General features: G+C 43.7%; 1 protein-coding gene and 1 long non-coding RNA gene across 2 annotated transcripts; both read left to right on the top strand.

Moving 5' to 3' along the window:
* Positions 1–9577: 9577 nt before the first annotated feature.
* Positions 9578–10420, top strand: LOC120679926. Its single transcript, XR_005677391.1, has 2 exons — positions 9578–9938; positions 10128–10420. It is a non-coding gene; the product is annotated as an uncharacterized LOC120679926 (long non-coding RNA).
* A 613-nt stretch (positions 10421–11033) lies between these two features.
* LOC120677997 (zinc finger BED domain-containing protein RICESLEEPER 2-like) lies at positions 11034–13822 on the top strand. Its single transcript, XM_039959165.1, has 2 exons — positions 11034–12968; positions 13423–13822. Exon 1 carries the CDS (start codon positions 11034–11036, stop codon positions 12957–12959), a length of 1926 nt encoding a protein of 641 aa, XP_039815099.1. The 3' UTR covers positions 12960–12968; positions 13423–13822.
* The last annotated feature ends 3157 nt before the right edge of the window (positions 13823–16979 follow it).

Raw genomic sequence — 16979 nt, 5'->3', positions numbered from 1 at the left:
AGAGGATATTTGTTCTTGATTGTGACAGCATTGAGAAGTCTATAGTCCACACACAACCTGAGGCTTTGATCCTTTTTCTTAACAAAGAGTGCAGGACAGCCCCAAGGTGAAGCGCTAGGACGAATGTAACCCTTATCAAGCAACTCCTGCAATTGTTTCTTTAGCTCGGCTAACTCATTGGGTGGCATACGATAGGGTCTTCGGGAAATTGGTGCCGTTCCCGGTTGCAATTCAATGGCAAATTCAACTTTGCGATCCGGTGGCATTCCTGGCAAGTCATCTGGAAAAACATCCGGATATTCACACACCACAGGTTTGTCAGCCAACTTTTTGCCCTCAACCTGATTGACATTAGGAGTCGATGATCCATGGCCCTCAAGGTGCAAGGTCATAGGACCATGAATAGAGGATTTGATGTGTACAGATTGGGAGGTCGTGTCCAGAATAACTCCCTGACCCTCCATTCAGTTCATGCCCACTATAATATCCACCCTTTGGGTTGGTAACATTATAAGGGTCATCGGAAAAAATTTCCTTGCAACTGTAGGGGTACTTGCTTAACAAACTGATTAGTGATCAACTTTCCCCCAGGTGAATAAATATGGTACGGCTTAGGCATGCTCTCTATCTTCAGCCCCAGTCTAATAGCACACTCCTTGCTAATAAAGGTGTGAGATGCCCCAGAGTCAAATAATATAGAAACAGGATAACCATTCACTGAAAACGTACCCGCCATCACTAGAGCTCCCTCTGGGATACCCTCGAGGGTGGTGTAGTGCACTTGTCCCGGTCTGAAATGAGCCACTTACTGCTTCTGACACTGCGGATCAGACTGCTAGCCCTGCTTCGGTGGCATCGGGCAGTTGCGTGCGAAATGTCCAGGCTGCCCACAGATGTAGCACGGGAATAAATTGGGGTGCATCCCCGGCGGCTGCACCCATACCTTCTGCTCACCCTGCTGAGGAACAGGAGGCCTGGCTGTCCCCTGTGACTATGTGTACTGAGGGGGCCTGTATCTCCACTGCTACTGCGGCTGGTGCTGAAAGGGAGCTCGTTGTGGGCCCGACTGCACCAAGCGAAATCTCTGGGGGGTGCTGCTCGAAGATCTCGCTGCCGGCGCCTTTTTCTTCTTCTCTGCCTTGTGAGCCAAATGGGCATCCTCCTGAATGATAGCTCCATTGATCAGCTCACTGAAGGTGTCAAACTTAATCATAGCCAGGCGATCCTGGAGCTTGCTACTAAGCCCCTGCCTGAAGCACGCCTGCTTCTTCTCATCAGTATCCACGTGGTATCCCGCATACTGGGACAGGGTGTTGAAAGCCTGGGAATACTGTAGCACACTGTTGTTACCCTGTTTCAGGGCCAGAAACTCTGTGAGCTTCCTTCTGATCACTCCTGCTGGAATATGGTGTGCCCTGAAAGCTTCTTTAAACTGTGCCCAAGTGAACCAAGTGTCCGCAGGGAACATGGCCACGTGATTCTCCCACCATGTGCGCGCTGGACCCCTCAGCTGCTGGGCTGCCAATTCTGCTTTATCCCCATCATTGTACGGGTGCAGGGTGAATTTGAACACGATGGTCCGAAGCCAACTGTCCGCTTCCAGTGGTTCATCCGCCTTATGGAAGAGCGGTGGCTGTGTGGCCAAAAACTCCGGGTATCCAGGAGCAGGTGGCTGATGGTGATGTTCATGCCGCGGCGCTCTGCCCTATGCCACAAGCTCACGGAGGAGTGCCGTCTGCTCATCGCGCCTAGTGAGCATGGCCGCAATGGCCTAAGCCAATTCAACAGGGTTCGGTGGGTCGGCCATTCTGCATTCAACCATGATTGGATTAGTTACATTTTTATGATTACATAAAAATAATCATGACTGCAACTAATATCCGAACCATAGAAGAAAACACAGAAAACAAATTATCTAAACGCATTGTGCAAGGCTCTGTCTGCACCAACCGGTCAGACCGGTGGCCAAAACCGGTCAGACCGGTCTACATGGCCTGCATGGCACTGTAACCAGCCCAACATAGAGCAACTGGTCAGACCGGTCACATCCAGAAATAATTTTTAGAGCTAAGTTATGTATCCACCCCCTTAAACCAAGTCCTCAAATGCAATTTAAAAATAAGGAATGCCATGATGCAAGAACTCCTATGTACAACCTTCAAATGCACAGAATACATTAGGACATGATGCATGAACGTCCTACGTTAATATCTCAACTAAAACTAAACATCTATTTACTACTCGAACATAGACTATATATAGGGTTTAGTACGAATAACCCCACCCATATTAGTAAACCAATCTCATCCTAAATCAGAAATTTATTTTTAATTTGTAATCTCTGAAAATTAGTCATGCTCGTACCACCCCCGATGCGTTTCGGCTCTGATACCAGCTGTGACGGAACCGCCAAATTAAAACTCTAAATTAAGCGTAATGGCCGTCATTTGAACACATCGAGCGCATTAGCTTAATGGTTTAATTTGACGGTCCTTTCTCAACTCACGGCCCGATCGAAACAACACCGGTAGTCCCATGCGAAGATGGGCGCAGTTGGTGGTGAGGGTGAGGGAGTTGGTGGGGAGGAAAAAAAGTGATTTAAATGTTGTGGGCCCAACTAGTTGAACCCAGTTCAACTGGTCAGACCGGTAGCTCCAACCGGTCAGACCGGTCCGGCTGAGCTGAGACCCAAACTTTGGTTTTGTGAAGTTTTGCCGTATGGTTTTGTAACTAATGACTGTGCTTAGCCTTAATTACAAATGATCTGAGGTGTTACAGCGACCGCGCGAGGAAGTCCGGGCTCCGGGCCACTGGAGCTGCGGCCGACGATGAGCGCCACCTTCCCCGCTTGGCCTACACCGCAAGCATAGGTCAACTACTTTTTGCTTTTTTAGGCCCTGTTTAGTTCCAGTGCAAAAAAAATTTTGCGTTGGAATCTTACTAATTTGAAGTACTAAATAAAGTCTATTTACAAAACTTTTTACAAAGATGAGTTGTAAATCGCGAGATGAATCTAATGATGCTAATTAATCCATGATTAATCAATAATTAGCGGATGGTTACTGTAGCACCACTGTTGCAAATCATGGATTAAGTAGGCTCATTAGATTCGTCTCGCGATTTACAGCCCATCTATACAAAAAATTTTGTAAATAGACTTCATTTAGTACTCCATACATGTATCGAAACATTCGATGTGACGGTTTTTTTTACGGGGTTTATGGGGTGGGAACTAGGGCCTTATTCCAAAATCTGGGAACGGCTGCAGGGGCCTCAAGGGCTCCGTCCAGGTACTACTTTTTGCTTCCCTTCTGATTTAGCACATTTTTGTTTGCAAATTACTTCACCTGTTGCTTTGCTCCTCCAAGTACTTTGTGATCGAACAAAAGTGGCATCGCTGTCTCTTGTTCAATCGCTTCAATTTTGGATTATGCAAAGATATGCATATGCTATATTAATTTCTCTGTCAAAAGGAGATTCTTTTATTCTCACTGACGGTTGATTTTGTGTGTACCAGCCTACCAGGGTGTATATTGAATATTGAAAGGATTTGCCAATGGAATAGATCCTCTATAAATCAATGTGCTTAGATTTTGGTACTGGATGGTACTAGGTAAATTGGTTAATATATAGCATCTACATCATGGTACATAAATTAGCTTGCACACATGCTCTAGAGGATAAGCTCAAAAGGAGTAAATTTATTAATATTTATATATATGGCAGTACAAATAAGTGCCTATATCAAATGGTACTAGTGTATTCGATACCAGTACGAACAAGCACGGACATGAAGTCAGAAAAAATGATGTAAATATGAGACTTGTTGCGCGAGGTACCAGAATGTATATTCGGTACCATCACATACAGGAAGTCAGAAAAAATGATATAATATATGACACTTGTTGGGAGGTTCCAGCATGTATATTGATTATTAAAAAGACTTACCAATGGAATGGATTAAAAAGTTGACTTGTACTAGTATCTCGAGGTACTCGGATGTACCATTTTTGAATGCATGCGATGTATATAGAACTAGGAAAATTGCGCGCTGCGCGGCGCGCGGATTGAACCATGGATTACATGGGCATCAAACATGAAGGAGCTGCATAATGTAAAAGGGAGTACACGCCTGACAAACTGCAGGAGGAGATGCCCAAGCACAATGCGTCCAACAGGCACAGCACCTATAGATAAAATGCACAATATCAGCACCAAACAGAGATGCAGAGGTATAAACGAACGATGGAACAGGCAAACCAACAGCACGAATCCGATGCAGGCAGCGCAGGCAAGCGACGAAGAAGAAACTAACCAACAGAGACAGAAGGACACACCGGCTTGACAGACCGCAGAGAACGGCACCAGCGAATAGAGCAAGCGACACAACGAGCACATGAACCAGGAATGCAAGCATCAGCATGGAACGGAAGAACAAACTCCCAATCCGATGAATTGGGAACTCACAGGATAGTACATATCTAGAGCTTACCTCAGGAGCGAAGAACACAGGGGCAATGGAGGAGGCGCTCCGCGCTTGTATGGGAGGGTGGCGGGAGGAGGAAAGCGTTAGTGCGGCCCGGCCGGCCGCTGGTCCGCCGGCGCGTTCGCCGGCGGCGAGGTCCCCCTCCGCTGTCGGCGGCACCGGCCCCTTCCGGAACCCTACACCGCCTCCGGCAAATGGAGATGAAAACGAAAAGGAGCGCAGCAGGAGACTGCGCCGTCCCGCGGAGACGGTTTCAGCGGGTCTCGCTTAGGCCCACAGGAGGGAGAGCGCGGTGCGTTGTATTTTTTTTTGGAGCATGGCGGGCCCGAGCCGCGACGAATGAGGAAGGCGCAAGGCGGTGCCGGAGAAAGCAGGGCCCGCGTCGGGCGTCCCTCCCCATCGGCGGTCCGAGGATGTGGCGAGGCAAGCGACGTGTCGACCCGTGAGTGGAACGAAGCGCTCCCAGGAGCACTCGGAAGCCTCCGTTTCCAGGGTGTATAGAAGATAGAGTATATTGAATGGAATTACAAATTGAATAGATTAAAAAAGTTGGTTTTTAGCATTTGTACTTATTTGTACTTGGTACCAGTATCTTGAGGTTAGAAAAATGGTATATGAAGTTAGAAAAAATAATGTAAATATGACACTAAAAGTAAGTGTTTATAGGTAAGGTACCAGGAGCATGTATCAATTCCATATACCAGTACATGTTTATCCCATTATTTTGCAACTATAGTGAAATAATAAAACAACAAAATATTATAGCACCAATTAAAAATATAATAAAAACAACAAAGTATCCCAGTAGTAGCAACAGCTAACCACAACTATGTATTAATGGTTGAAAGGACAGTCACTAGTAGGTGCGGCAGTTAAAAAACTAATTAAACAGTTCATTTGCTTTCCACGGCGGCGCAAAAAAAAAAGGAACACAGTACACATGCACGCCAGGCTTTTCCTCGATACAGGGGTAGAGCACCCTTAAATAGGGGAGTGAAAAAAAATACAAATACAAGGTAATACACTCATACTCCCCGGACTTATAAAATTTGATATTTTAGACAAGATTTGGGTCAAATATTGTGAATATAAATCATCAATAACTTTTAAGTTGTTGAGTTTCCAAATGTGAAAATTATATGAATAGATTTGTCTTGAAAAATATTTTCATAAAAATATACATATACCATTTTTTTCATAAATATTTTTATAAAAACAAGTGGTCAAAGTTGTGTTTTGGAGACCGTGTCGTTGTCCTAAACGTCAAGTTTTATGGGTACAGAGGAGTAGAAGACAACGTTGCACATATCACGATGACTTGTGGCCATGATTCCGTCGCCCGCGGTTGCCGGGAACAAAATTGTGTTTTCGTGGGTGCATATGAGATGCGGACGGCTCTTGACAGGAAAGAGGCTGCTGTGAACTGAGCGCTGCAAGCGTCGGTTGCGTATCAGCCGAGCACTCGCCCATGTTGAGCTGAGCGAGCAGTAGGCGCTCTGGAAGTGATCTTGCCTATTTTGATGCCTAATGTGAAGGTAGAGTTTTGCGGTAAGCAATTCAAGTCCAAGATGGTATGAATGGATCGGATGCGCCAGGGACCCATCGTACCCACCGTTTCTAGCTAGCTAGGCTGGTGCCATCGCCCATCACTGGTCAACAGGCCTGTTGTAATGCTTAAGCTACCATAATCCAATAGATCGATCAAGACATCTATACTAGCGGGTGTTGTGCCAACCAGAGCAAGTGATCCCACCAGTTCTAACGGAGCACCATCAACCGCTCATCCCTATCCTGACGCCCCACATTCCTATGATTTTGGGAACGCTATGTGCTTGGACTTTGGAAACATTCACATCCTCCTACAACATGCTTGTTGAAGGCCTGAAGGTCGTGACTGTGTAGGTGTATATGTCAGTTGGGGAAACGGGTTGTGGTTGCAGCATTAATTTGTTCTTCACTGTAACAATAATGAAGTTCGTATTTTTTGCATTTCGTACTTCTAGTAGCTTATTTAGGCTCTGTTTAGATCTTTACCTGTGAAGTCTATTTACAATATATGGAGTACTAGATGAAGTCTATTTACAAAACTTTTTGCATAAGTGATGCTACAGTAACTTTGATTAATCATGGATTAATTAGCATCATTAGATTCATCTCGCGATTTACAATCCATCTGTGCAAAAAAATTTATAAATAAACTTCATTTAGTACTTTAAATTAGTTAAATTCCAACATAAAAATTTTGGGCTCGAACTAAACACGGCCTTATAGACGCCTGCTAATTCGCGGGCGCGCCAGGAGGGAAAGCAACGCTCGAGTTCCGACATCGTTAATGACATTCCCTTTTTGGCTGGTCAGATATTTTGCCACGCCCGCACAGACGCACAGTTCCGCTTCCATACGGCTGTGGGCCCTGCTAATCGGCGCGCCCGTCTGGAGGGTTACGAGTGCTTGATTTCAGACAGCATGCGGCATTTGTTTCATGAAAAGTTTTTTCCACGATTTTCTATTTTCAGAAAGTTATATCTTATATACGTGTATAACTTGTTCAAGATAACTATCACATAATATTGTATACAGTATACCTCTCAGATGCTAATTTCTCAGCACAACTTTTATAATATGCATAACTTTTATTCATAACTTTTTCCAATCAAATTTTATAGGCTAATAATTTTAGCACAACTTTCACGGCATGTAAACCTTTTACTCATAATTTTTTCGTCCTGCTTACTAAAGAACATAATTCCATGTAAATGTAATTAGGAAAATTTCTCACACAAATTTGATGTATAAGTTCAGCATACATGTGTAAAAATACAACTTCTTGATATAACTTTTTAGCATACTTTTAAACAGTATTTGTCAGAAAAACAACTCGGAAACACAACATAAAGAAAGGTACAAAAATGTAAAGAAAAAGGTTTAGAAAGGAAAAGAAAGCAAAACACAGGCACATCACAATGGGGTTGGCTGATAGAGTTTGAATATGTAAAATTCCAAAAAAAAGAGTTTAAATATGTAAAAGTTTGTGGCTGAGTCATCACGTATGCAGCTTGGATTCTAACTAGACAAACAAGACTCTTATATATGCTATACATGCACGACAAGCATACGCAACACAGCTTGTGCCTTACGAAGCCAATCAATGCCTGACGGTAATTGGATTTGAGGGAAGATAATACTTATGCCGAAAAGAAAATATGAAAGGAAAAAAAAACAGCCGTTGTAGGGCCCACGCACGTGGAAGGGGCAGCACCGCAGCAGTAACTGCACGCGGTCGGATCGATCGCTGCCAAGCTCGCTGACGCTCGCTCGCAGGATTGGATTTGCGTTATTTATATCTCCTCATTTTATATGTTCAGCAGATGAAATTCTTGGGCAGGGAAATTCGCATGGTAGGACTCATATCTATCCTGTTGCCCCAGGTTCCTGTGGCTCTTATGTTCTTAGCACTATTCAATTCTATTATCATGCATACCTTTTCCCACCATTCTTATTAAACTGATGTCCCGATCAAGAATAGTTTTGTTTTGAAGAAACAGGAGAGGTACGCCCTACTAGTTATCTAAAATGTCAGTGTTTTCAGAAGGGTATAAAAGAGAAAAGGAGATTGCAACTCATGGCGAAAATGACATCCCACTACTGCACAAAGGGTCATCACCGCCATGTCAAAAAAAAAAACCCATCACCGCCAGTTTCGAGACCCCAGTGGTGACTGGTGATACCGTGTCCAAAAACAAAAAACGCACGCTGTTGCATCTCGCTTGCCGTATCCACACGCCACCTCTGGCTTGCCAAACCCCTACTCCGCGCCGTCGTGCCAATCCATGGGCCGCGCGAGTCGTGCTGCTGAGCCATTGCCACTCCGCTGGCTGCGTGTGTCATGCCGCCGCCCTGCTGTTGCACGAGTCGCGCTGCTGGCCAGGCGCATCGCGTCGCCACCGTATGGGAAGAGAAGGGGAGGGTGGCGGGGGAGAGGTGGGGGAGAGGAGGGGAGGCAGCGGAGGGGTGAGCGGCGGGGAAGGGACGAGAAGAACGATCGAGAGTAAGGGAGAGGAAAAAAAATAAGAGGGGAAGAGGGAAAATAAAATAGGTGGTGATTGTGGTAGTCTGGGAGAGTGTTGACACAGAATCGCGCCAACACACTCGAATGCGCTAGAACGCGCGAACGATCGTCAAAACGATCAACACCCGCGAAATCCTGGGCGGACCGGTCTGACCGATTTCGCCGACCGGTCTGACCGGTGCAGGCAGGGGCTCGCTGGAAACCTAGAACAGCGAGCTCGGGAGGGACCCCATCGGAGCTCGTGATCGTAGGGTTGCTCTGAGGTCGGCAGGCCACTCAGAACATCTTCAAACGCTGCCGGGACGAAGGAAGAAAGTAGGCCTGCTAGTGGGGCGGGTCCGTTTGGGTTTTTCGGGTTGGGTATTGAAATGGGTTTTATTGGTATGGATGGAAATGGGTTTTAGCAGCTATTGGGTTGGAGTGGGTTGGGCCTTCACTAGATGCGGGTTGGGTGTGGGTTGGGGGTGGGTGACTCGCGAGTCGAGTCTTCCCGTTTCGCAGCCTCGCAGGAGGCTCCGCCCCGACCCCCCGTCCGCCACCGTTCCGCCGCCCCCCGCCGATTGCGCTCGTCGCCGGCTATCCTCCCCGTCGCCCTTGCAAGGCCGCAAGGCGCAGGCCGCCCTCCTCGCCGGCCATCCTTGCAAGGCCGCAGGGCGCAGGCCGCCCTCCTTGCTGGCCGTCGAACTGCCATCCGGCGCCGGGCCGCCGGCCGCCCTCCTTGCCGGTCGTCCGCACCATCCGCCCTACCCGCCGGCTCGTCCCGCCCCTCCGCGCCAGGTGATTGATCTTGTTTTTGCCCCATCGACTCCCCTCCGACCCTCCCCCATCTCTTCCCGCGCATCTCATTACCGATCCAGTGCTTCATCAAGTGTGAAACAAGAACTGCCTCTCATGTGTAGTCCACAGATCAGAGCTCACGCTCTTGAAAGAAATTCATGAGATCAGTGGATACTCTGCCTTACCCCTTTCCATGGTGCTCGTCCATTGACTGCAATACATGGTCAAGTCTCGTATCTACGTTTATGCCAATTACAGTATCCTTAGCAAGTTCCCTTAGCCAGATCTGCCTCTCATGTGTACTGTTCGGCAGATAAAATTATTTTTGCTAGTCTAAACTGTTTCCTGCTACTGTTAGTTACCTTTTCACATATGACAAAACATTTGGCTTGAACAATGTTGTATTGTTGTTCTGCTATTGATTAGCATGAGGTATATTTATTTTAGGGTGCCTTTATTTTGTGAGGTAAATAATATTCCTGTTTCATGGATAATTGCCTGATCACCATCAGTATTTACACATTCAAATCAATAACATGAACTCTCTGTTCAGGGATCCCCGGCGTCGACGGCTGCATCTCCATCTGCACTGGCTCAACATAACTGGTTTGCTCGTAGATCGAATATTGGCTCTGTACTTTGTTAGTTTGTGCAATTTTATTTGTGTTTGGTACATTTTATTTGTTAGTTTTCTTTTGGTACGCTTGTTTGAGCTTTTTACTAGGAGATCTAGGTTACTTTTCTAGTGCAGCATTATTTCACTGTCCTGATCCTATTATTCTTTGCAATATGCAGTTGGTAAACTCCCCAGTTGCAGCAGCGATAAGGCCTTCTCCTTAGCATCTGCTTGTTGAGGTTAGTGTTATTTACGAATTCAGATGTTCTTGTATTTCTGCATCCTTAGGTTGTAATATTTGCATTGAGGGCGAAATGTTAGAATAGATGCACCGTACAGTATTAGCCCTTACCGACGCTCTGTATTAGTTAAAAAATGTCTGTTACTGTTATGTTTTTACTTGGAAAGTTGGTTAATAGGATACACAGGGGTGCAGGCATTTCTTTTTCGGTGTCTCGGCACATTTCATTCATTCTTGGTTGTAACATATATTTCACATTTTCACTCAACTTTAGTCACCTAGTCTTTACTTTGAAGGAAACCAAGCAGAAGCCACTAATCAATATCCAAAATCAAAGGAACTGATCAAAACATTGCGCATGAATGATGAATAGTTTTATCACTCTAAAAACAGCAGTCTAGTTGTACTCTTGGGATCCTATAGTTAGAAACTGATTCAATTTTGAACTCAAGTGCATAAAGTTATCTGCTTAACCTGAATGATATGCAGACTGGGGTTTCAGACAGTACATCCTATTAGCTCGATGATAAATGATAGACATTTGATAGTACATAGTAGCAAGATGGTTGTGGTTCGAATTGAATGCTATATATGCTTTTGAAAGTGTTCTCTTGGCCCATATTTAAAACCATATTGAGAGTATCCAAAAAGTAAAAATGGAGTCAAGTCTGTGCACCTGTACTTAGGATAGTTATACGAGTAAATCATGGGGACTAGTGCCAACGCATTCAGATCAAGTTGTTTATAAAAGAAATGTATAACAATGATTGAAAGTGCCTTTATTTATTATTATTGAAAGTGCAATGGATTATTGGTTGACATATATGGTGGTTATTATGCTTAGATGTCAACTTCTCATCCGGCTGAGGCCTCAGACACCAATACAAGTAGCAATGATGACCATTCATCAGGAACACCAAATAGGAGGTCTAAAGTTTGGGAACACTTTGAGCCAGAGTTGGTCGAGGTGGATGGTGCTCTGAAGGCTGTTTGCAGATACTGCGGCATGAAGATGGCTAGCGGAAAATCAGGTACAAATAGTTTGAGAAATCACATAAAAGATTCTTGTCGAAAAATTAGTGCAGATGATAGACAGAGGTTTATTGCCACAATTCAGAAACAGCCAGCGGGTCCATTTACCTTCAATCCTCAAATAAGTCGTGAGTTAATGATAACTTGGTGCATTCGGGCAGAGGTTGCATTTAATAAATTTGAGGACCCAAGTTTTTCACCATGGATGACATCCTTGCAGCCCACATTTTATTGCATTGGGCGGCAAACAATCCGCAATGATTGTGTTCGTATGTATGGGAGAGTGAAGCAAACATTAGCAAGTGAACTACAAGGTCTTGATTCTCGCATATGCTTTACTTCTGATCTATGGACATCTAACCAAAAGCTGGGATATATGTGTCTAACAGACCATTATGTGGATGCTAACTTTGCCTTGCATAAGAAGATAATTTCTTTCAAAGCATTGAAGTATCCACATAGTGGTCTAGCCATTGAGGAGGCAATCACAAGATGTATGACAGAGTATGGAATAAAAGAAAAGATGTTCACTATCACCCTTGACAATGCATCAAACAACAACACAGCTTGTGACCTTTTGCAAGAAAGTGCCAAATCAGACTTGATGTTTGGTGGTCAACATCTTCGAGTTAGATGCTGCGCTCATATTCTGAATCTTCTTGTCCAAGATGGTATGACTATTGCTGATGCAACACTTGAGATGATCCGGGATCTGATTAGGCACATTAACTCCTCACCGAGAAGAATCCAAAGTTTCAACGAGATAGCTGAAAGAGAGAGTCTTTCTTCAAAGGCTGGTTTGGTTCTTGATATTCCGAACCGTTGGAACTCAACTTTTGATATGATTGTTGAGGCTGTGAAGTACAGGAGCGTGCTGAAGAGGTATGCTGCATCAAATCAAGAACCTTTTCCATCAAATGATGACTGGATAAAAGTTGAGGCTATAGGTGATTTTCTTGAGGCTTTCGAAGAAGCTACAAGGGCATTCTCAGCTGATAGATATCCTACAGCACACACTTTTTTGGATAATGTTCTTTGCATTCATGAAGCTTTAAAAAATTCAGAAATGCAAGCTAATGAAGCCATACAAAATTTGGGTAGAGCAATGGAAAGCAAATTTAGCAAGTATTGGGATGGGAACTATAATATGACCCTTGTTATTGCAACGGTACTTGATCCAAGAAAGAAGATGGACTTCTTGGAATTCTTTTATCAGAGGTTGTGCAACTACTTTGTTGATATTGAGACAAGCATGACTTCAGCTAGAGAATGGATGACTAAGTATTTTAGGAAATATGAAGAGATTGTTAGGACAAATGGTGTAGATCTAGTGTGTACTACTGTATCTAGAGGCATTATGGGTTCGCCTGTGCTAGCTAAAAGAAGAATGCACCAAGAGTTTGCCCACTTTAGAAATCAAAAGAGAGCTAGCAATACTCAAAAATCGGAACTTGATGCATATCTGGAAGATGAACATGTGAGAGATGATGAAAACTTTGAGATCTTGAGTTGGTGGAAGACAAATAAAGACAAGTATCCTGTCCTATCAACCATGGCACGAGACTTCCTTGCAATTCCATTGAGCACTGTGTCTTCCGAGTCCGCATTTAGTTTGAGTGGCCGGATTCTTAGTGATAATCGGAGTTCAATGACACCTGAAACCCTGGAAGCCCTTGTTTGTGTTAAGGATTGGCTGTATAAGCTCCCAGGCAATGAGCTGCTCTCAGATTGTGGTTGACTAGTACAGGTCAGTACATTATTGGTTACTAGAGGGGGCAAACTTGTATCTTTGTTTACCATTATTGTGCTGTAAAGTTTTCATGTTGTATTTCTGGGGGAGATCATTTGTTAGTAGTAGTAGTGATAAACAATTTACATTTCATTTCTGTCAGTAGTATTGAGCTTTATCTTGAAGTTTTTATCTTTGAGAAATTTCCTCAAGTACTGTAACTTGAAACCAGTAAAATAGGCTGCACCTGCATTTTCAACTGAGATAACCTAACATGTTTGCTTCTTTCCAATCTTGATTCACTTGTTTAGTGCTGCTCTGGATTAACAGTGACTGAACGTGACTGTATAGATTAAGGACAGTTATATTGTAGACTAATATCAAGCTGAAACTCAGGTGTATTGTTACAATTAAAGAGGCTATATTCCTGAGTTGTACACTCTTCATAGTTATTTGTTCTACATTATTTCAGAATCGCTGAAGAGGCGTACAAGGGCCATGGCTGCACCAACGTTGAATAGTGTCGAGTCTCGTTGGAGGAGCACTACAAGACTAGATGAATTTTGATAATCTATTAAGCTAATTCTGTAATCTGTGGTTTAATATGGCTCATCATGTCATGTTACTCTATGGAAACTCTGAATATGAGCATAACATCTACTTTGGGGACGTTGGAAATTCGTGCATGTTATTTGCCTGCTATTATTAGCTGAAGTTCTGCTAGAGACAAATCAGTGCTGTACTGGTCTCCTTGTTAGTTAAAAGTAATTTTTATTAGTAAGTCAATATTTTTCTTGTTGTCTTGTTCTAGAATAATATTGGATAATTATTAGTTGGACTCATTCCTGCAGCAATGTCGATGACTTCTTACATACTCCTGTTCATGCTTATCCCTTTATATTGTATAATTATTGTACGTGTTGCCAATGCTCCACTACTGGTTGTACTCATCAGTGTGCATGACAGCAGCACCTCATGGCTCATGGTCCTCCATGGCTGCTGCTAGCGAGCTCGTTATGGCGGCGCTGCTCCTTGACTGGTACGCTGTATCGATAATCGATGAGATGAACAAGCGAATATTAACACAGGAGAAGCGAGTAATGGTAGACGAACCCATGGCAACCCACGGCGGCAGAATCCATGGCAACCCCAGACAAATTGGGTTGGGGCGGACTGGGTATAAGTTGATTTGGAATGGGTTGGGTTGGGGTAAGAAAATAATTAAATAGATTTGGAATGGGTTGGAAATGGGCTGGAATCTCACCCATTAGCAGGGCTAGAAGAAAGCAATCTAGGGTTGGAAAAGGATAGTGTTTGAGAGATAAAAGTAATGCGATTTTTTGTATTGAATCGATTGGGAATAACCTCAATCGGCCTTAACTTTTATATTTATAGGCCAGGGAAGATGTACCCCTTCATGAGTAGGATTACATGAGGACTCTTTACAAAAAACCTAATTCTACTCGGATTGTACAGACCCAACCGGTCTGACCGGCCGGCCCGACCGGTCAGACCGGTCAGCCTCAGCATATGCCAAATTTGGCTGTCAACATATGCCCCCTGCTTTTTGGTGAGTTTCACAAGCCAAAAAGCAAGAACTATCCTGATGTACATGTTTTACACAGAGCATACAAGTCCTAAAACAAAACTAAGGGCGATATATAATACCGGCCGTCTTTGTCTTCATGCACTTTGCCATATGCTAGGATAAAATTTCTTCAAGTACCTCCCATTGATAGCTCTAGGTAGACGCTCACCTTGCACCATCTCCATCATATATGAATTACCGGAGATAACCTTGATAATCTTGTAGGGACCCTCCCAACTTGGCGACCATTTGCCAAACTTGTTGCTTTTCATCCCAAGAGGCAAAATTGTCTTCCAAACTAGATCTCCAACCTGAAAAGATTTATGTTTTACCTTCTTGTTGTAAGCTCTAGCCACCCGAAGCTTGTCCTTCTCAATTTCCTTCAAAGCCTTCAAACGCTTGCCGGTCACCTCATCAATATTATCCATCATCATATCATGATAATCAACAGCGGAGAGGTCATTTTGTTTTGCTAATCTATATGCGTCCAGATTCACCTCAACAAGTAAAACGGCCTCTTGACCATACACAAGCTCAAAAGGAGTAACCTTAGTAGCACCATGTTTAGATATACGATGAGTTCATAATGCTTCGGATAACACTTCATGCCACCTCCTAGGATTTTCTTCTATCTTCTTCTTGACAAGTTTGATCAAAATCTTATTACTAGACTCGGCCTGCCCATTGGCCTGAGCATAGTATGGAGATGAATTTAGCAATTTAATCTTGTAAGATTCGGCAAAGGCACGCACCTCTTTTGATATAAATGAAGTACCTTTATCCGTTGTCAAAGTTTGTGGAATGCCGAATCTATGAATAATATGCTCAGTAATAAACTCAATTACCTCTCTATGCGTCATATTTTTCAAATGAACTGCTTCGGTCCATTTAGTGAAATAATCCGTAGCAACCAACACGAAGCGATGCCCCTTTGAAGATGGAGGATTAATTTGTCCAATGAAGTCCAACCCCCAACCTCGGAACGGCCATGGTTTAATAATAGGATGCATCAACGCAGCAGGCACCAATTGCAAATCACCAAACCGCTAACATTCTTCACATTCTTCATAGTACTTGAAACAATCGGAAAGCATGGTGGGCCAATAAAAACCGGCTCTTCTAAGTAACCACTTCATCTTAGGAGCCGATTGATGAGTACCACAAATACCTTCATGAACCTCACCCATAGCAATCCGGGCCTGATCCGAGTCTAAACATTTGAGGGGCAAATCTTCGGCAGTCCGACGATAAAGTTCATCGTCAATTAAAACATACTTGAAAGCCAAACGCCGAATATTCCTCTCTGCTCCACGACCAGGATCTCTCAAATACGACATAAGAGGAACTCTCCAATCCTGGGCTTCGGCCGAGACAATTAAATCATCTTTTTTGGCCGAATTAGAACCAGCAACAGCATCACCGGTCAGACCGGTCTCTGGACCGGTTTGACCGGTCTGGGCGGTCAGACCGATTTCGCTGACCGGTCGGACCGGTGCGTCCAGAACCAGACACTCGGCTTTCGTTTGCATCGGCTTGCGAATGTTGAAATATTTTTTCGTAACATTATAGCCAGATGCTTGTTGCGCCAGAGTATTTGCCTTTCCATTCTCCTCCCTCGGAATATGTTTGATAATAAATTCATCGAAAGAGGAAATAATATCGAGGCATTTATCAAGATATGCATTTAGAGAACCATTATAACACTGGCATACCTTAGATACTTGCTGCACCACTAGAAGAGAATCTCCAAAGGCTTCAACATGCTTCACGCCCATGGATTGCAAGAATTCCAAGCCAAATAAAAGAGCCTCATATTCAACTTGGTTATTTGTGCACTCTTCTTCCAATCGGTTTGAAAATTCAAAAACAGCACCATTCGGAGAAATAAGAACAGTACCAATCCCTTGACCATCATCACAAACCGATCCATCAAAGTACAACTTTCACGGTGTGCAAGTAATATAGCCGACTTCTAAATCATGCTTGTCATTAATCCGATGCTCAACAATAAAATCCGCTATAATTTGGCCTCTCATAGATTTTAAAGGTTCACAAGCCAAATCATACTCAACCAAAGCATAAGCCCACTTACCGATTCTACCACTCAAAATCGGTTTCTGTAACATATGTTTGATCACATCGGTTTGACATATCACTATGCAAGTACTAGATAATAGATAATGTCTCAATTTGGTACAAGCATAATAAAGAGACAAACATAACTTCTCAATAAATGTATACCTCGTCTCCGCATCAATAAGTCATCGGCTTAAATATGTAATAATATATTCCTTCCCTTCGGTCTCTTGAGTAAAAACAGCCCCAATAACCTTGTCTTCAGCAGCCACATAAAGTCTGAAAGGTACTCCTCTCTTAGGTGTTTTGAGTACAGGTGGTGAAGACAAATAAATCTTGATCTTCTCAAATGCTTCTTGCTATTT

Source organism: Panicum virgatum, chromosome 6N, assembly GCF_016808335.1.
Source record: "Panicum virgatum strain AP13 chromosome 6N, P.virgatum_v5, whole genome shotgun sequence".
Lineage (NCBI taxonomy): Eukaryota > Viridiplantae > Streptophyta > Magnoliopsida > Poales > Poaceae > Panicum > Panicum virgatum.
Note: the sequence above shows the minus strand (reverse complement) of the source record. Positions and strands in the feature narration are given on the sequence as shown.

Bases quoted from the DNA above. Each gene is read 5' to 3' on its own strand.
- LOC120677997 (XM_039959165.1), top strand. From the start codon at position 11,034: ATGTCAACTTCTCATCCGGCTGAGGCCTCAGACACCAATACAAGTAGC.